Source organism: Echiichthys vipera (assembly GCF_963691815.1).
Source record: "Echiichthys vipera genome assembly, chromosome: X".
Classification (NCBI taxonomy): Eukaryota; Metazoa; Chordata; class Actinopteri; order Perciformes; family Trachinidae; genus Echiichthys; species Echiichthys vipera.
Genome location: NC_139825.1, coordinates 47,743,811 through 47,764,322, shown reverse-complemented (window position 1 = coordinate 47,764,322; position 20,512 = coordinate 47,743,811). Strand labels below are relative to the sequence as shown.

The 20,512-nt window shown below is 48.1% G+C and overlaps 1 protein-coding gene across 1 annotated transcript in view; it reads right to left on the bottom strand.

Moving 5' to 3' along the window:
• ripor3 (RIPOR family member 3) overlaps positions 1 to 20,512 on the bottom strand; it is a 68,215-nt gene that overhangs the window by 8,785 nt on the left and 38,918 nt on the right. The window contains exons 3-17 of the mRNA XM_083938663.1: positions 18,967 to 19,122; positions 17,831 to 17,909; positions 17,658 to 17,681; positions 15,385 to 15,438; positions 15,056 to 15,205; positions 10,477 to 10,540; positions 9,102 to 9,145; positions 8,846 to 8,971; positions 7,748 to 7,893; positions 6,873 to 6,999; positions 1,995 to 2,149; positions 1,685 to 1,915; positions 1,485 to 1,569; positions 257 to 493; positions 23 to 168 (exon numbers count right to left, since the gene is read on the bottom strand). Of these exons, the coding sequence (XP_083794789.1) occupies positions 23 to 168; positions 257 to 493; positions 1,485 to 1,569; positions 1,685 to 1,915; positions 1,995 to 2,149; positions 6,873 to 6,999; positions 7,748 to 7,893; positions 8,846 to 8,971; positions 9,102 to 9,145; positions 10,477 to 10,540; positions 15,056 to 15,205; positions 15,385 to 15,438; positions 17,658 to 17,681; positions 17,831 to 17,909; positions 18,967 to 19,122 (1,824 nt within the window). The remainder of the gene's footprint in view (positions 1 to 22; positions 169 to 256; positions 494 to 1,484; positions 1,570 to 1,684; positions 1,916 to 1,994; positions 2,150 to 6,872; positions 7,000 to 7,747; positions 7,894 to 8,845; positions 8,972 to 9,101; positions 9,146 to 10,476; positions 10,541 to 15,055; positions 15,206 to 15,384; positions 15,439 to 17,657; positions 17,682 to 17,830; positions 17,910 to 18,966; positions 19,123 to 20,512) is intronic.

The window sequence follows — 20,512 nt, the reverse complement described above, 5'->3', positions numbered from 1 at the left end:
GTTGATGTGTCTGTAAACTCACCCACTGTCTTTTAGTCTCACGCTGTCCAAACAGGGAGTGTCATCATCTGCGTTGAAGTCATGTGACAGGAAGTCAAAGCTGCCCAAGACTTCCTCCACGGCCAGAGTCTCCTCTGATGCGGAGCTTCTCAGCAGGGAGAGGTCATTCTGCGGGTGAACACATGAACACGTGCATAAAAACAAACATCACTTACCACTTTGTGTTCTGTTTGTGCGTAGATACACAGTCGGGTACCTTCAGTATGGTCGCCAGGTGAAGTATCTGGTGGTCCAGCGCTCTCTGCTCCTTCTCAGAGCAGCTCTGGTTCTGTAGCATCTTCTCCAGCTCAGCGATCAGGGTTCCCAGCCTCAGCGCCTGGGCCCTGCGCTGGGCACTGCTCGCCCTCGGCCTCCCAGGGGTCGCGGCGGCGGCGGTCGTGGGTGAGGAAGGGGTTGCATCTGGGGGTTGAGTGGCATGAAATTCTGGGGAGTCCTGGAACAAATGTGGGTAAGAAGAGGAGTTCAGATGGTAGAAAACACCTAAAAATGTAACTTTATTAGATATTGTGAGACCAAAAAAGATCAGTAGCTAATTCAAAATAGACAATCACCGAAAATCGTCTCAAAAAACACAATTTGCAGGTAAATACACCGCACATTCTCATTCCCCGTAGAGTTCAGGCTTCATGTTGAAAGGAAAGACAAAAAGGAAACTGCCAATGGATATTCATCCCATTGCCCATCCCCAATTCCCAACTTGTCACATACAGCCACGTGGTGTCATCTTTTAGGGCGCCCTCCCACTGTGCGTGCGTCCCGTGCCCCGTGCTTTAGGGTCCTTGTCCCCCCCTCCAGGCCCGTTTGTACTCACACTACCTGGGCCTCGGAGAATGCTTCTTGCTGCCTATACGTCATCACGCCGTAACACGTCACACGCATTGATGACGTCATGGCGATGCGTGGCTTTGTTTCCAGATCTTTCCGTAGACCTCTGAGTTTTTGTGCGTCTTGTCGACTGTTTTTGAATCTTTTCATCGACCAAATCTGCAGTAAACACTCCACCTCCGCATCACACCAACGTGAACCTTTCACCGCCATTGTTTGAAATGTCCGCGCATGGTCCCTCCTTCTTTTTTCTACGTCCCAACAGGCGCACAGGAAATGACCTCAGAACCGCCGTAGGCCTCGTGCTCGTACACGTGCGCACGCTCGTGCTCGTACATGTGCAAACGTGCTTTACAAAAGCCCACCTCTCCCAGGTAGGTCGAAGTTATGCGCGGAGTGGTTGCACTCACACTGGTCAAACGCACTAGGCTTTACCAGCGAAACCTGTTTTGGCACGGTGCGGAAGGACAGTGTGAGTGCGCCCTTAGAGGTGAAGGATCTTCTCTTCAGCCATTATTATTTGCAGCAGGATTTAAATGCAGTTTTAAGTTCAGCTAAATGCTTCATGATTCAGGTGACGTCTGCAGGTGTTTTCTTACCTGGACGCTGACGGTTTCCTGTCCCAGCGCTGGACTGTGTGTCTCAGAGTCAGTGTTCTGTCTCAGGATATCAGGAGTGCTGGACCTGCGTCACAAAAGCATCCTCTTCGTGAGTTTGCAGTACTTGGCGTGATGATATATATATATATATTTGACATGGTTTTGACAGGACACCAAGCGCTTAAACAGTCCATCCTCACCTCTGCAGCGCCATCAGGGAACCTGTTTTACTCTCCGCGGGTGTGGAGGGAGCATCTAACACACTCTCCCACTCTTCCTCTCCATCCTTTTCATCCATCCTCTTCCTCGTCTCCCTCTCCTCTGCAAACACCTCCAGGGATCCTTCCTCCCAGAGGGACAGCTGCGTCTGGCTTCCTCCCAGACTGGTGCCCTGACTGTGGCTGGAGGGGTAGCTGTGAGCGCGGGTCAGACTGTGGAGGAAGTGATCTTAAAATGCTGATTTTTTGATTGACACGGTTCAACACAACTTATCCTTTTCATGCTACACACCTGTAGGGGCTTTGCGGGCTGTGGGTTGGCGTGACGGCGGCGTGTGAGGGGTCTGACAGGTAGCTTAGCAGAGACACGCCTCCTCTGTTGTGTCGACTTTTAGACACCAGAGACGGGAGGGAACCTTCTCGGTCCTGCAGCTCACGCATCATCGACTGCAGAGCACGGAGAAGAAGACCCAGATACCAATGCAAACGTCATACATTTGGTTTTGTATCTTTTTGTGGTGGTTTTGCATCTTTTTGTGGGGGTTTTGTATCTTTTTGTGGTGATTTTGTGTCTTTTTGTGGTGGTTTTGCATCTTTTTGTGGGGGTTTTGTATCTTTTTGTGGTGATTTTGTGTCTTTTTGTGGTGGTTTTGTATCTTTTTGTGGGGGTTTTGTATCTTTTTGTGGTGATTTTGTGTCTTTTTGTGGTGGTTTTGCATCTTTTTGTGGGGGTTTTGCATCTTTTTGTGGTGGTTTTGCATCTTTTTGTGGTGGTTTTGCATCTTTTTGTGGTGGTTTTGTGTCTTTTTGTGGTGGTTTTGCATCTTTTTGTGGGGGTTTTGCATCTTTTTGTGGTGGTTTTGCATCTTTTTGTGGTGGTTTTGTATCTTTTTGTGGTGGTTTTGTATCTTTTTGTGGTGGTTTTGTATCTTTTTGTGGTGGTTTTGCATCTTTTTGTGGTGGTTTTGCATCTTTTTGTGGTGGTTTTGTATCTTTTTGTGGTGGTTTTGTATCTTTTTGTGGTGGTGTTGTATCTTTTTGTGGTGGTTTTGTATCTTTTTGTGTTGGTTTTGTATCTTTTTGTGGTGGTTTTGTATCTTTTTGTGGTGGTGTTGTATCTTTTTGTGTTGGTTTTGTATCTTTTTGTGGTGGTTTTGTATCTTTTTGTGGTGGTGTTGTATCTTTTTGTGGTGGTTTTGTATCTTTTTGTGTTGGTTTTGTATCTTTTTGTGGTGGTTTTGTATCTTTTTGTGGTGGTTTTGTATCTTTTTGTGGTGTTTTTGTATCTTTTTGTGGTGTTTTTGTATCTTTTTGTGGTGGTTTTGTATCTTTTTGTGGTGGTTTTGCATCTTTTTGTGGTGGTTTTGTATCTTTTTGTGGTGGTTTTGTATCTTTTTGTGGTGGTTTTGCATCTTTTGTGGTGGTTTTGTATCTTTTTGTGGTGTTTTGCATCTTTTTGTGGTGGTTTTGTGTCTTTTTGTGGTGGTTTTGTGTCTTTTTGTGGTGGTTTTGTATCTTTTTGTGGTGGTTTTGTGTCTTTTTGTGGTGGTTTTGTATCTTTTTGTGGTGGTTTTGCATCTTTTTGTGGTGGTTTTGCATCTTTTTGTGGTGGTTTTGTATCTTTTTGTGGTGGTTTTGCATCTTTTTGTGGTGGTTTTGTGTCTTTTTGTGGTGGTTTTGTATCTTTTTGTGGTGGTTTTGTATCTTTTTGTGGTGGTTTTGCATCTTTTTGTGGTGGTTTTGTATCTTTTTGTGGTGGTTTTGCATCTTTTTGTGGTGGTTTTGTATCTTTTTGTGGTGGTTTTGCATCTTTTTGTGGTGGTTTTGTATCTTTTTGTGGTGGTATTGCATCTTTTTGTGGTGGTTTTGTGTCTTTTTGTGGGGGTTTTGTATCTTTTTGTGGTGATTTTGTGTCTTTTTGTGGTGGTTTTGCATCTTTTTGTGGGGGTTTTGCATCTTTTTGTGGTGGTTTTGCATCTTTTTGTGGTGGTTTTGTATCTTTTTGTGGTGGTTTTGTATCTTTTTGTGTTGGTTTTGCATCTTTTTGTGGTGGTTTTTCATCTTTTTGTGGTGGTTTTGTATCTTTTTGTGGTGGTTTTGCATCTTTTTGTGTTGGTTTTGTATCTTTTTGTGGTGGTTTTGAGTCTTTTTGTGGTGGTTTTGTATCTTTTTGTGGTGGTTTAGTATCTTTTTGTGGTGGTTTTGTATCTTTTTGTGGTGGTTTTGTATCTTTTTGTGGTGGTTTAGTATCTTTTTGTGGTGGTTTTGTATCTTTTTGTGTTGGTTTTGTATCTTTTTGTGGTGGTTTTGTGTCTTTTTGTGGTGGTTTTGTATCTTTTTGTGGTGGTTTAGTATCTTTTTGTGGTGGTTTTGTATCTTTTTGTGTTGGTTTTGCATCTTTTTGTGGTGGTTTTGCATCTTTTTGTGGTGGTTTTGTATCTTTTTGTGGTGGTTTTGTATCTTTTTGTGGTGTTTTTGTATCTTTTTGTGGTGGTTTTGTATCTTTTTGTGGTGGTTTTGCATCTTTTTGTGGTGGTTTTGTTTCTTTTTGTGGTGGTTTTGTATCTTTTTGTGGTGGTTTTGCATCTTTTGTGGTGGTTTTGTATCTTTTTGTGGTGTTTTGCATCTTTTTGTGGTGGTTTTGTGTCTTTTTGTGGTGGTTTTGTGTCTTTTTGTGGTGGTTTTGTGTCTTTTTGTGGTGGTTTTGTATCTTTTTGTGGTGGTTTTGCATCTTTTTGTGGTGGTTTTGCATCTTTTTGTGGTGGTTTTGTATCTTTTTGTGGTGGTTTTGTGTCTTTTTGTGGTGGTTTTGTGTCTTTTTGTGGTGGTTTTGTATCTTTTTGTGGTGGTTTTGCATCTTTTTGTGGTGGTTTTGCATCTTTTTGTGGTGGTTTTGTATCTTTTTGTGGTGGTTTTGTGTCTTTTTGTGGTAGTTTTGTGTCTTTTTGTGGTGGTTTTGCATCTTTTTGTGGTGGTTTTGTATCTTTTTGTGGTGGTTTTGTATCTTTTTGTGGTGGTTTTGTATCTTTTTGTGGTGGTTTTGCATCTTTTTGTGGTGGTTTTGTGTCTTTTTGTGGTGGTTTTGTATCTTTTTGTGGTGTTTCTGCATCTTTTTTGTGGTGGTTTTGCATCTTTTTGTGGTGGTTTTGTATCTTTTTGTGGTGGTTTTGTATCTTTTTGTGGTGGTTTTGTATCTTTTTGTGGTGGTTTTGTATCTTTTTGTGGTGGTTTTGTATCTTTTTGTGGTGGTTTTGAATCTTTTTGTGGTGGTTTTGTATCTTTTTGTGGTGGTTTTGCATCTTTTTGTGGTGGTTTTGTATCTTTTTGTGGTGGTTTTGTATCTTTTTGTGGTGGTTTTGCATCTTTTTGTGGTGGTTTTGTTTCTTTTTGTGGTGGTTTTGTATCTTTTTGTGGTGGTTTTGTATCTTTTTGTGTTGGTTTTGTGTTTTTTTGTGTTGGTTTTGTATCTTTTTGTGGTGGTTTTGTATCTTTTTGTGGTGGTTTTGCATCTTTTTGTGGTGGTTTTGTATCTTTTTGTGGTGGTTTTGTATCTTTTTGTGGTGGTTTTGCATCTTTTGTGGTGGTTTTGTATCTTTTTGTGGTGTTTTGCATCTTTTTGTGGTGGTTTTGTGTCTTTTTGTGGTGGTTTTCTGTCTTTTTGTGGTGGTTTTGTATCTTTTTGTGGTGGTTTTGTGTCTTTTTGTGGTGGTTTTGTATCTTTTTGTGGTGGTTTTGTATCTTTTTGTGGTGGTTTTGCATCTTTTTGTGGTGGTTTTGCATCTTTTTGTGGTGGTTTTGCATCTTTTTGTGGTGGTTTTGTATCTTTTTGTGGTGGTTTTGTGTCTTTTTGTGGTGGTTTTGTATCTTTTTGTGGTGGTTTTGTATCTTTTTGTGGTGGTTTCGCATCTTTTTGTGGTGATTTTATATCTTTTTGTGGTGGTTTTGTATCTTTTTGTGGTGGTTTTGTATCTTTTTGTGGTGGTTTTGTATCTTTTTGTGTTGGTTTTGTGTTTTTTTGTGTTGGTTTTGTATCTTTTTGTGGTGGTTTTGTATCTTTTTGTGGTGGTTTTGTATCTTTTTGTGGTGGTTTTGCATCTTTTTGTGGTTGTTTTGTATCTTTTTGTGGTGGTTTTGCATCTTTTTGTGGTGGTTTTGCATCTTTTTGTGGTTGTTTTGTATCTTTTTGTGGTGGTTTTGTATCTTTTTGTGGTGGTTTTGCATCTTTTTGTGGTGGTTTTGTATCTTTTTGTGGTGGTTTTGTATCTTTTTGTGGTGGTTTTGCATCTTTTTGTGGTGGTTTTGTTTCTTTTTGTGGTGGTTTTGTATCTTTTTGTGGTGGTTTTGTATCTTTTTGTGTTGGTTTTGTGTTTTTTTGTGTTGGTTTTGTATCTTTTTGTGGTGGTTTTGTATCTTTTTGTGGTGGTTTTGTATCTTTTTGTGGTGGTTTTGCATCTTTTTGTGGTTGTTTTGTATCTTTTTGTGGTGGTTTTGCATCTTTTTGTGGTGGTTTTGCATCTTTTTGTGGTTGTTTTGTATCTTTTTGTGGTGGTTTTGTATCTTTTTGTGGTGGTTTTGCATCTTTTTGTGGTGGTTTTGCATCTTTTTGTGGTGGTTTTGTATCTTTTTGTGGTGGTTTTGTATCTTTTTGTGGTTGTTTTGTATCTTTTTGTGGTGGTTTTGTATCTTTTTGTGGTGGTTTTGCATCTTTTTGTGGTGGTTTTGTATCTTTTTGTGGTGGTTTTGCATCTTTTTGTGGTTGTTTTGTATCTTTTTGTGGTGGTTTTGTATCTTTTTGTGGTGGTTTTGCATCTTTTTGTGGTGGTTTTGTATCTTTTTGTGGTGGTTTTGTATCTTTTTGTGGTGGTTTTGTATCTTTTTGTGGTGGTTTTGTATCTTTTTGTGGTGGTTTTGTATCTTTTTGTGGTGGTTTTGTATCTTTTTGTGGTGGTTTTGCATCTTTTTGTGGTGGTTTTGTTTCTTTTTGTGGTGGTTTTGTATCTTTTTGTGGTAGTTTTGTATCTTTTTGTCAATGCAATGTCAATCCAGATATCAATGCAAACGTCACACATTTGACAAAAAATGCTGAAATTTTAACTTCAAATTATCCGTGGTAAAAATAGAAGAAGGTGTAGAAGTTGAATTGTAGTTGGAGATGTAGCCGTAAACTCACAATAAAGTATTTCTCTGTGAAGGAGGGGGTGCTCGGTGCCGTCCAACTGTAAACCGAACTCTTCCTGCTGGACACCGACTGCCTGCTGACGGACAGCGGCCTCAACTTCTCCGCGCTGTCGAACGGACTGCAGGTACAAACGCACACAAACACACAGAATCTATAATAACGGGTATAAATCTAAATGTACAACAACACATCTCATCCATATGACGATCATCCAGCGAACTTTACTGCTCATAAAGTGAAATTCCGGCGTAAAAACCATGCCAGGGTCTTTTTCCGCAAATACACTCATCAAATACGCCAAAACAAACAACTATTAAGGAGAATTCCAGGAGAGTCGCTAACAGCCGGACGTGGCTAACAGTGATTAGCTCGGGGCAGCACGGTGAAGGCATTCAAAGGTCTTTTTTAACCACTAATGCTGCTGAAAATAACAGCAAACCTCTGCAGCAGCATGAGAAGAGTCCCTACACACAAATCGTGCTTTACAAAAGCCCACCTCTCCCAAACGGGCCGTGGACGGCAAGCGTGCCGCTCCTAGACGCGGTACGGTTGCACTCACACTGGTCAAAGGAACCAGACTTTAGCCGTGAAACGTGCTGGGGCACGGTACGGTGGCACAGTGTGAGTGCGCCCTAAGTGATAGACTGATCGTTTATCCAGTATTTTTGTCCGTCCCAAAAAAGATCTCCAGACGAGAGTTCCCAGATGGCTCTGCAGAGCAAATGAGAATCAATCCATCTGGAGGAGTCAGGTTAATAAACCCCCTGTCCTCGGTGGAGGAAATACCTCTGCGTCTGACATCATGGCGTTCCTCGCTGCCACCTCATCTGTCACTTTTACATTCTTATCTGTGTGTGTGTTCGTACTTCCAGGTGACCTCCAGCTGCAGTTTGATGGTTCCCAGCTCTGTGATGTCCACCAACATTAGCTGCGACCTCGCCACAAAGAAGTCTGCGCTCGCACACGTCACCATGCCGACCAGCAGCCAACCCAAACCCTTCGCCTCCGTCACCTGGAAGAAGAGATTTGATGGGTGAGTTACCTGCAAAAAGGTGAATCAGATGTCTTGTGGAAGAAAATGCACAAATGTTAATGTTAACGTTTATTTTTACAGCATTTTTTCTATATTTTCACAAAATAATAAAAGTAAGGAATAAGTATTTAAATAATTAGAAATACTCCTTAACATGTAGAAGCCCTGCGTTTAAAACATCTATTTGATAAATTATCTCATCTCATCTTCAGCCTCTGATCCGGGGTCGGGTCTCGGGGGCAGCAGCTCCAGCAGGGGACCCCAAACTTCCCTTTCCCGGGCCACATTAACCAGCTCTAACTGGGGGATCCTGAGGCGTTCCCAGGCCAGTGTGGAGATCTAATCTCTCCACCTGGTCCTGGGTCTTCCCCGAGGCCTCCTCCCAGCTGGACGTGCCTGGAACACCTCCCTAGGGAGGCGCCCAGGGTTCATCCAGACCAGATGATCCTGAACCACCTCAACTTGCTCCTTTCAACACAAAGGAGCAGCGGCTCTACTCCGAGTTCCTCACGGATGCTGAACTTCTCCCCCTCTCTCTAAGGGAGACTCCAGACCCCCTCCTGAGGAAACACATTTCAGACGCTTGGACCTGGACCTGGTTCTTTGGGTCATGACCTGGACCTGGTTCTTTGGGTCCTGACCTGGACCTGGTTCTTTGGGTCCTGACCTGGACCTGGTTCTTTGGGTCCTGACCCAGCTTTCATGACCACAGGTGAGGGTAGGCACCAGGACTGAGCGGTAGATCCAGAGCTTTGCCTTCCTCAGCTCTCTTTTCATCACAACGGTGCGGTAGAGCGACTGCAGCACCGCCCCCGCTGCTCCGATCATCCGGCCAAACTCACGCTCCATCGTCCCCTCACTCGTGAACAAGATCCCGAGGTACCTGAACTCCTTCACTTGTGGTAATTTGATAAATTAGCTGTTTTCAAACCTTGATGTCGAAGTTGTGGTGGATGTGAGGAAGGAAGACCATCTCCTCTTCATCCCAGGACTGTGTGTCGTCTGATTCAATCCTGCCTCGGATCCTCCATCGCTGGCGTCCCAACCGCACCACCACCTGGTTCACATGACGTCATCATCATCATCGAGACATGACATCACCGCAGTGCCATCTCTGGCTCTCGTTAGCAAGTACGGATCTCAACAAACAATAAACAAAGAGAGGAGAAGAAGAAGAAGCTACTCACCTCGTACTGGTCTCCAGGGCAGAGTCGAGCGAAGCCGATCAGACCTGCGAGTGAAAACGTGTTTAATATAAATAAAATATAATGTAGAAACATAATTACAGCCTTTTACTGAAGAGATCAATAGACTGACACGACATACTGATTAAAAAATGATTACAGTGTCCGCTAAAATAGTCAAAAATAGAGTTTTATCAAGCATTTTCTTTCGCGTTAAGCGTTTTTAAACTCCGTCAGAGCCCGTACTGTCTTAGTTTAGTGTTTCTGTCCGTGTCTTTTAACCTCACGATGCACCAGGTTGTCTTTTTCTCTTTCTAGTAACCATGAATCCCAAGTGTTGTCCAAATATAGGCTATTAAAAATTAATATTAGACAGACTAACGGAGAGCTAATGTTTCCATTTTTTAGCCACAGCTGATGTTAAAGTTCAACTCCGGTGCAAAATCATCCCATGGTCTTTTACGGCGCTTACAAACATCAAATAAACCATTTTGTGCGTCAACTATTAAGGAGAAATCCAGGAGAGATGCTAACAGCCGGACGTGGCTAACAGTGATTAGCTCGGGGCAGCACGGTGAAGGCATTCAAAGGTCTTTTTTAACCACTAATGCTGCTGAAAATAACAGCAAACCTCTGCAGCAGCATGAGAAGAGTCCCTACACACAAAACAAAGCAGCAACAGCGTAGTTAGTGAAGCCAGAGTTTATTAAAAGACACAAAACGACACAAAAAGACCACAAAAAGACACAAAGACACAAAACAACCACAAAAAGACACAAAACAACACAAAAAGACACAAAACCACCACAAAAAGACAAAACCACCACAAAAAGATACAAAACAACCACAAAAAGATACAAAACCACGATAAAAAGACATAAAACCACCACAAAAAGACACAAAACCACCACAAAAAGATACAAAAAGACACAAAAACATACAAAAAGACACAAAACCACCACAAAAAGACACAAAACAACCACAAAAAGACACAACACCTCCTGAAAAAGAGACAAAAAAGACACAAAAAAGACACAAAAAAAGACACAAAACGACACAAAAGGACCACAAAAAGACACAAAACGACCACAAAAAGACACCAAAAGACACAGACAGACACACACACACACACACACACACACACACACACACGCTGCTGCTCAGAACGACATTATTCCACTTTAAAAAAGCCGTTTGCTGCTAAATTAATAATCTGCATTTCGAGTGAAGCCCTTTCAAACACACCAGACTTCTTTCTGCAGATCGATCGGCATCGCTCCGCCAGTGCTGCGCCCTTAGCAACGGTCTCTTTTACATAGCAACAGTCTGCTAAAATGAAATAACGCGACGGACGTGTGTGGGTAATGTCTCACCGTACCTTTCATTTTGATGTGCAGCTCCCCGAGGAGGATTTCTAACTCTCCCTCCATGACGGACATGTCCTGCAGAGAGGAGAAAATTAGGTAAGTCGAGAGGTGACGCAAGGGCAGACGAGAGGTGAGGCACGTACAGACGAGAGGTGAGGGACGGGCAGACGAGAGGTGAGGCACGGGCAGAGGAGAGGTGAGGCACGGGCAGAGGAGAGGTGAGGCACGGGCAGACGAGAGGTGAGGCACGGACAGACAAGAGGTGAGGCACGGGCAGAGGAGAGGTGAGGCACGGGCAGACGAGAGGTGAGGCACGGACAGACGAGAGCTGAGGCACGGACAGATGAGAGGTGAGGCACGGACAGACGAGAGGTGAGGCACGGACGGACGAGAGGTGAGGCACGGGCAGACGAGAGGTGAGGCACGGACAGACGAGATGTGAGGCACGGACAGACGAGAGGTGAGGCACAGGCAGACGAGAGGTGAGGCACGGACAGACGAGATGTGAGGCACGGGCAGACGAGAGGTGAGGCACGGACAGACGAGAGGTGAGGCGCGGACAGACGAGAGGTGAGGCACGGCAAGACGAGAGGTGAGGCACGGACAGACGAGCGGTGAGGCACGGACAGACGAGAGGTGAGGCACGGACAGACGAGAGGTGAGGCACGGACAGACCAGAGGTGAGGCACGGACAGACGAGAGGTGAGGCACGGACAGACGAGAGGTGAGGCACGGACAGACGAGAGGTGAGGCACGGACAGACGAGAGGTGAGGCACGGACAGACGAGAGGTGAGGCACGGACAGACGAGAGGTGAGGCACGGACAGACCAGAGGTGAGGCGCGGACAGACCAGAGGTGAGGCACGAACGGACGAGAGGTGAGGCACGGACAGACGAGAGGTGAGGCACGGACAGACGAGAGTTGAGGCACGGACAGACGAGAGGTGAGGCACGGACAGACCAGAGGTGAGGCGCGGACAGACCAGAGGTGAGGCACGAACGGACGAGAGGTGAGGCACGGACAGACGAGAGGTGAGGCACGGACAGACGAGAGGTGAGGCACGTACAGACGAGAGGTGAGGCACGGATAGACCAGAGGTGAGGCACGGACAGACCAGAGGTGAGGCACGGACAGACCAGAGGTGAGGTACTGACAGACGAGAGGTGAGGTACTGACAGACCAGAGGTGAGGCACGGACAGACCAGAGGTGAGGCACGGACAGACCAGAGGTGAGGCACGGACAGACGAGAGGTGAGGCACGGACAGACGAGAGGTGAGGCACGGACGGACGAGAGGTGAGGCACGGACAGACGAGAGGTGAGGCACGGACGGACGAGAGGTGAGGCATGGACAGACGAGAGGTGAGGCACGGACGGACGAGAGGTGAGGCATGGACAGACGAGCGGTGATGCACGGACAGACGAGAGGTGAGGCACGGACAGACCAGAGGTGAGGCACGGGCAGACGAGAGGTGAGGCACGGACAGACGAGAGGTGAGGCACGGACGGACGAGAGGTGAGGCATGGACAGACGAGCGGTGATGCACGGACAGACGAGAGGTGAGGCACGGACAGACCAGAGGTGAGGCACGGGCAGACGAGAGGTGAGGGACGGGCAGACCAGAGGTGAGGCACGGACAGACCAGAGGTGAGGCACGGACAGACGAGAGGTGAGGCACGGACAGACCAGAGGTGAGGCACGGGCAGACCAGAGGTGAGGCACGGGCAGACCAGAGGTGAGGCACAGAAAGACGAGAGGTGAGGCACGGACAGACGAGAGGTGAGGCACGGACAGAGGAGAGGTGAGGAACGGACAGACCAGAGGTGAGGCACGGGCAGACCAGAGGCGAGGCACAGAAAGACGAGAGGTGAGGCACGGACAGACCAGAGGTGAGGCACGGACAGACGAGAGGTGAGGCACGGACAGACGAGAGGCGAGGCACGGACAGACGAGAGGTGAGGCACGGACAGACCAGAGGCGAGGCACGGACAGACCAGAGGCGAGGCACGGACAGACCAGAGGTGAGGCACGGGCAGACCAGAGGTGAGGCACAGAAAGACGAGAGGTGAGGCACGGACAGACGAGAGGTGAGGCACGGACAGAGGAGAGGTGAGGAACGGACAGACCAGAGGTGAGGCACGGGCAGACCAGAGGCGAGGCACAGAAAGACGAGAGGTGAGGCACGGACAGACCAGAGGTGAGGCACGGACAGACGAGAGGTGAGGCACGGACAGACGAGAGGTGAGGCACGGACAGACCAGAGGCGAGGCACGGACAGACCAGAGGCGAGGCACGGACAGACGAGAGTTGAGGCACGGGCAGACCAGAGGCGAGGCACGGACAGACGAGAGGTGAGGCACGGACAGACCAGAGGTGAGGCACGGACAGACGAGAGGTGAGGCATAGACAGACGAGAGGTGAGGCACGGGCAGACCAGAGGTGAGGCGCGGACAGACGAGAGGTGAGGCACGGACAGACGAGAGGTGAGGCACGGACGGACGAGAGGTGAGGCACGGACAGACGAGAGGTGAGGCACGGACAGACGAGAGGTGAGGCACGGACAGACGAGAGGTGAGGCACGGACAGACGAGAGGTGAGGCACGGACAGACGAGAGGTGAGGCACGGACAGACGAGAGGTGAGGTACTGACAGACGAGAGGTGAGGGACGGACAGACGAGAGGTGAGGGACGGACAGACGAGAGGTGAGGCACGGACAGACGAGAGGTGAGGCATGGGCAGACCAGAGGTGAGGCACGGGCAGACGAGAGGTGAGGCACGGACAGACGAGAGGTGAGGCACGGACAGACGAGAGGTGAGGCACGGACAGACGAGAGGTGAGGCACGGACAGACCAGAGGTGAGGCACGGACAGACCAGAGGTGAGGCACGGACAGACGAGAGGTGAGGCACGGACAGACGAGAGGTGAGGCATGGACAGACGAGAGGTGAGGCACGGACAGACCAGAGGTGAGGCACGGACAGACCAGAGGTGAGGCACGGACAGACCAGAGGTGAGGCACGGACAGACCAGAGGTGAGGCACGGACAGACCAGAGGTGAGGCACGGACAGACCAGAGGTGAGGCAGTGCCTCCCCAACCCTCACTGCACGTCACTGGTCACAGGTCAGGTCAGAGAACATCAACCCTGGAGATGTTCGGGGACGTCTGGCAACACATTTCTTTCTCGTCTTTGACTAAAGGAACGTCTCTCTACTCCTCGCTGCATCGCCTCACTGGCTGCTCGTTAACATTGTTGTATTTGTACCCGTGTTGACGGGACATGAGGTTGTTAAAGACAGACGAGCGTGTTTGTCTCCCAGGGTAAAGAGAAAGATGGAGATTGCCCTTCGCAAATGAAGTAAATTGTATTTCAGTCATAGATGTTTAGTTAGCAGCATGTGTGGAGCAGACCGCCGCCTCCTGTGTGGGCTGGTGTTTCAGGTCACGGCTGTCCGTCACACGCCGCAGACCCAAAATCACGTTTGAGGGGCATTTTATGACTCTTGAAGAGCCTGTGAAAGTTCTCATGTGTACAGGTCGTCGTTCTCCTCAAAGCAGTTTCAGTCCAAAACAAGTGGACTTGGTTATTTGTCTAGGAAGACGTTTCACCTCTCATCCAAGAGGCTTCATCAGTTCATGTACGCATCTGACCAGGACCAGGACCAGGACCAGGACCAGGCTGGGACTGGACCAGGACCAGGCTGGGACCAGGACCAGGACCAGGACCAGGACCAGGACCAGGACCAGGACCAGGCTGGGACTGGAGCAGGACCAGGACCAGGACCAGGACCAGGACTGGGCTGGGACTGGTCCAACTAACTGGTGTGGAGATCCAGGTATTAAACCTCTCAAAGGGCCGATAATGTCACTGAAACCCTTTGTGCTCCAAGTGCCAATGCCCGTCGTTAGAGTGGCAGTCGTTGGTGGAAGTAGGTTTGGACTTCATTAGTGCTCAAAGAACAACTGTTCACAAATGGCCTCCTGTGACTCCACCGACTGTCGTTAAGACTCAATAGACTGCGTCTTCAACACAGAGGAGAACATTAAGGTAGCACTCACACTGTTCCCAGGCCAGTGTAAGTGCAACTGTACCACGTCTAGGAGCGGCACGCTGGCCGTCCACGGCCCGTTTGGGAGAGGTGGGCTTTAGTAAAGCACGTTTGCACATAAACGAGCACGAGCGTGCGCACGTGTACGAGCACGAGGCCTACGGCGGTTCTGAGGTCATTTCCTGTGCGCCTGTTGGGACATAGAAAAAAGAAGGAGGGACCATGCGCGGACATTTCAAACAATGGCGGTGAAAGGTTCACGTTGGTGTGATGCGGAGGTGGAGTGTTTACTGCAGATTTGGTCGATGAAAAGATTCAGAAACAGTCGACAAGATGCACAAAAACGCTGAGGTCTACGGACAGATCTGGAAACAAAGCCACGCATCGCCATGACGTCATCAATGCGTGTGACGTGTTACGGCGTGATGACGTATAGGCAGCAAGAAGCATTCTCCGAGGCCCAGGTAGTGTGAGTACAAACGGGCCTGGAGGGGGGGACAAGGACCCTTAAGCACGGGGCACGGGACGCACGCACAGTACCTGCAGGCTGTGTCTGTGGTTGCGGCTCAGCTCCAGCAGACTCTCTCTGGACGCTCTGGTGGATGGCGACAGTGAGAAGGCCCTCTTCATGTTGACCGCTCCCTCACACAACCTCCACTGGATGCAATACGTCTCGTACAGCTCCTCCACCTGCAGACACCAGAGGCACACACACACACACAGAGATCAGCTACGCAATATTATAATCAACTAAACTTTTATTCCAATAACTCACTCGTCTGCGTTTCCTTTCCCTCACACTCAACCTGTCTGACACAATGTTCTCCATACGTTTAATCGTTCTTAGACAAATGTACTTATTTTCATACCTTGCTGATTTGAAACTCTAATCTTCGTATGTATCTCTCCAAAGCTCGGAGCTCCTGTGAAAGCAAAAATATTTGTTGAAAAAGTGACATTTTAACAACTTCACAAGGGAATTAAAACAAAACGTGACCATAGTTAGTTTGTCTCATCTCATCTTCAGCCTCTTATCCTGGATCAGGTCTCGGGGGCAGCAGCTTTAGCAGGGGACCCCAAACTTCCCTTTCCCGGGCCACATTAACCAGCTCTAACTGGGGGATCCTGAGGCGTTCCCAGGCCAGTGTGGAGATCTAATCTCTCCACCTGGTCCTGGGTCTTCCCCGAGGCCTCCTCCCAGCTGGACGTGCCTGGAACACCTCCCTAGGGAGGCGCCCAGGGTTCATCCTTACCAGATGATCCTGAACCACCTCAACTGGCTCCTTTCAACGCAAAGGATCCTCACGGATGCTGAACTTCTCCCCCTCTCTCTAAGGGAGACTCCAGACCCCCTCCTGAGGAAACACATTTCAGACGCTTGGACCTGGACCTGGTTCTTTGGGTCCTGACCTGGACCTGGTTCTTTGGGTCCTGACCTGGTTCTTTGGGTCCTGACCCAGCTTTCATGACCACAGGTGAGGGTAGGAACCAAGATTGACCGGTAGATCCAGAGCTTTGCCTTCCTCAGCTCTCTTTTCGTCACAACGGTGCGGTAGAGCGACTGCAGCTCCGCCCCCGCTGCTCCGATTCTCCGGCCAAACTCACGCTCCATCGTCCCCATCGTGATCATGTTCACCATAGTTTGTCGAAACGCCCTTTTGACCCCAAATAGTTCAGTGGGTTCAGGGTCAGGTTTTTATGTTAATAACTGCTAAATGGACTTGTACTTATTTAGCGTCTTTTTAGTCATCTGACGACTCAAGGAGCTTTCACAGTGTTTGTCACATTCACACTGATGGCAGTGGACATCTTCATACCATCTAACGCAACTCTTCACACCACATTTACACAGGGGGAGCTGGGGATCAAACCGCTGCACTCTCGAATGGAGGACGACCCACTCTTCCACTGAGCTACAGCCGCCCCTAACTCTGGTTTATCAAGATCTTCATTTTGATATATATATATATATATATATATATATACACTGTATGTGTGAGTTATTTTTGTCCAAAAGGGCGTTGTGGTCGAAACTTCCCCTGTGACGTCTGCAACCGTGTTTGCAAGTCCTGCATCGGACTTTACAGCCATCGAAGAACCCATCTAGTGTGACCCCCAGAAAGTGTCTACCCACTTTTCTACGCATGAAACGACGTCTTTCGGACTCGACGGACAACTTCAAGCAAGGTTCAAATCCCAGCTGGGTCCCTTCTGTGTGGAGTTTGCATGTTGTCCCCGTGTCTGCGTGGATTTTCTCCGGTTTCCTCCCACAGTCCAAAGATGTGCAGGTGTTCGGTTCATTGATGACTCTAAATCACCCGTAGGTGTGAATGGTCTTTTGTCTTTTGTAGGGCGCACTCACACTGTCCTTCCGCACCGGGCCAAAACAGGGTTTATGGTTAAAGCCTAGTTCGTTTGACCAGTGTGAGTGCAACCGTACCGCTCCTAGCTGCGGCACGCTTGCCGTCCACGGCCCATTTGGGAGAGGTGGGCTTTTGTAAAGCACGTTTGCACACGTACGAGCACGAGCGTGCGCACGTGTACGAGCACGAGGCCTACGGCGGTTCTGAGGTCATTTCCTGTGCGCCTGTTGGGACGTAGAAAAAAGAAGGAGTGACCATGCGCGGACATTTCAAACAATGGCGGTGAAAGGTTCACGTTGGTGTGATGCGGAGGTGGAGTGTTTACTGCAGATTTGGTCGATGAAAAGATTCAAAAACAGTCGACAAGACGCACAAAAACTCCGAGGTCTACGGAAAGATCTGGAAACAAAGCCACGCATCGCCATGACGTCATCAATGCATGTGACGTGTTACGGCGTGATGACGTATAGGCAGCAAGAAGCATTCTCCGAGGCCCAGGTAGTGTGAGTACAAACGGGCCTGGAGGGGGGGACAAGGACCCTAAAGCACGGGGCGCGGTGCGGACGCACAGTGGGAGGGCGCCCTTAGGAAAATGATTTAGTCCTGTGTCCTGTGATACATTGGCGTCCAGTGCAGCTGGGATCAGCTCCAGCCCCATGCAACCCCGATAGGGACAAGTGGTTGAAGATGGATGGATGAACTTGCATCCCTCTATATTGGTTTCTTATATTTTGTATTAATCTATATGAAAAAAGTGCAAAGTCTGGTGCAAAGCTTACCTTCTCCAGATCATACAGAAAAGCCTGGAAACAGAGAAAAAACATCCTCCTCATTATTATAATCACCACACACGCACACACACACACACACACACACACACACACACACACACACACACACACACACACACACACACACACACACACACACACACACACAGCTTCTTCCTCACCAGTCTGGAGTTTCTCTTGCTCTCTCGCTGCTGTGAAGACAGGAAGTCCATCTCGGTCTGGTGACCCTCCAGGAACTCCCTGCAGACGGCGCCAGAAACATTTATCTACACATCCACTTAAATAAAAGTCACCACATTTACAGGTTTCAACACGTAAAGAACAAACAATTACGCACTTAGTAGTTACTGATATACGTTTATAAATTCTCTTTAATGCGTTCACACGTCTGTGAACAGTTCCACCAAAGAGACATTTCCTCACATGTTTTCATGTTAAAGAGCGTCTCAAATATGTTTTATCTTAATAATAACTTTACATTAAACATTAAAGTGAGTCTGTGAATGTTCTCGTGTGTCCAGGTCGTCGTTCTCCTCAAAGCAGTTTCAGTCCAAAGCAACTGGACTTGGTTATTTGTCAGGAAGACGTTTCACCTCTCATCCAAGAGGCTTCACCAGTTCATGTACACATCTGACCAGGACCAGGACCAGGACCAGGCTGGGACTGGACCAGGACCAGGACCAGGACCAGGCTGGGACTGAACCCGGACCAGGACCATCGACCAGGCTGGGACTGGACCAGGACCAGGACCAGGCTGGGACTGGACCAGGACCAGGACCAGAACCAGGCTGGGACTGGTCCAACTAACTGGTGTGAGATCCAGGTATTTAACCTCTCACAAGGCCGATGATGTCACTGGAACCCTTTGTGCTCCAAGTGCCAACGACCGTCGTTTGAGTGGCAGTCGTTGGTGGGAGTTGGTCTGGACTTTGTTAGTGCTCTATTGAGTCTGAACGACAGTCGTTGGAGTCATTAAAGTGTAATTCCGGCGGGACTCTTCTCATGCTGCTGCAGAGGTTTGCTGTTATTTTCAGCAGCATTAGTGGTTAAAAAAGACCTTTGAATGCCTTCAGCGTACTGCCCCGAGCTAATCACTGTTAGCCACGTCCGGCTGTTAGCATCTCTCCTGGATTTCTCCGTTAACGGTTTATTTGATGAATGTAAGTGCAGACAAAGACCCTGGGATGATTTTATGCACTAATAAACATATTAATTAATATTATTATTAGAGTAAACATAATTAAATGTTCAACAACAGCAGCATTTTGCTTATTTAAGTCTCAGCAGTCAAACATACTTGAGTCCTCTACGTAGCGCCTGGAACACGCTGTCCACCTGCTCAGGCTGCAGAGACCAGATAGCTCCTCCCCCTCTGCTGGAAGACAGGTGCATTCTGGGAGATTTCCCTCCCGTCGTGGCTTTGGAGCGGAGAGAGTTACGAACAGAGGACGGCCTAAAAAAACAGGAATATACACGTTGAGACGCAGCTGCAGGATTGGCAAACTCCATTTCACCAGTCCCAGCCTACAGTAGCTGCACCTAACAACAGACAACCCTAGCAACCAGCAACGCCCAACGCTATTGGCTGCTACCATGGAAACAGAAGTCATTGTCAAACCTGTCAAAATAAATAAAAAACTCAGATTCAATGACATAATATGTATTTTTTATGGAAAAGCAATTATCGCACGTGTCTCCCTCTGGATCTAGAGAAGGCCTATGACCGGGTCCCTCGGGAGAAAGTGTGGGAGGTGCTGCGGGAGTCTGGGGTGAGGGGACGATGGAGCATGAGTTTGGCCGGAGGATCGGAGCAGCGGGGGTGGTGCTGCAGTCGCTCTACCGCACTGTTGTGATGAAAAGAGAGCTGAGGAAGGCAAAGCTCTGGATCTACCGCTCAGTCCTGGTTCCTACCCTCACCTGTGGTCATGAAAGCTGGGTCAGGACCCAAAGAACCAGGTCCAGGTCCAAGCGTCTGAAATGTGTTTCCTCAGGAGGGGGGCTGGAGTCTCCCTTAGAGAGAGGGGAAGAAGTTCAGCATCCTTGAGGAACTCGGAGTAGAGCCGCTGCTCCTTTGCGTTGAAAGGAGCCAGTTGAGGTGGTTCAGGATCATCTGGTAAGGATGAACCCTGGGCGCCTCCCTAGGGAGGTGTTCCAGGCACGTCCAGCTGGGAGGAGGCCTCAGGGAAGACCCAGGACCAGGTGGAGAGATTAGATCTCCACACTGGCCTGGGAACGCCTCAGGATCCCCCAGTTAGAGCTGGTTAATGTGGCCCGGGAAAGGGAAGTTTGGGGTCCCCTGCTAAAGCTGCTGCCCCCGAGACCCGACCCCGGATAAGAGGCTGAAGATGAGATGCTCCTATATATAATATTTAAAAGCACTTTCACCAAACACAGTGTTAGTTCGAGGAGCGTTGAACATGATCAGGCTGCTGGAGCGGGTGCTGCCGGTACCCCCTCTGCTCATAAATACACAAACATTCAGTGGGAATCGAACTCTTTCTGGATAAAGACAGATGAATATGAAAATGCCACCATCGATGAAGTAAAACACGCAGAACGAAGCTTCAATCCAGACGTCCTCTGTAATTATGGCCTCGGCTATAAAAGTGTTTTCATGCAGTGTGAGATTCGTCATCCCTGTCAGTGTGTGTGTGTGTGTGTGTGTGTGTGTGTGTGTGTGTGTGTGTGTGTGTTTATGTCTTGTTTACGGCCCGGGTCGTGTTTCGCCATCAAAGCTCCGTAATGAAGAGTGATGGGAGGCCGCGCAGAGTGTGTTTTAAAGAGATAAAGTGTGTTTGTGTAGGAAACACACAGGAAGTGCATTCCAGCTCTCTCTCTCTCTC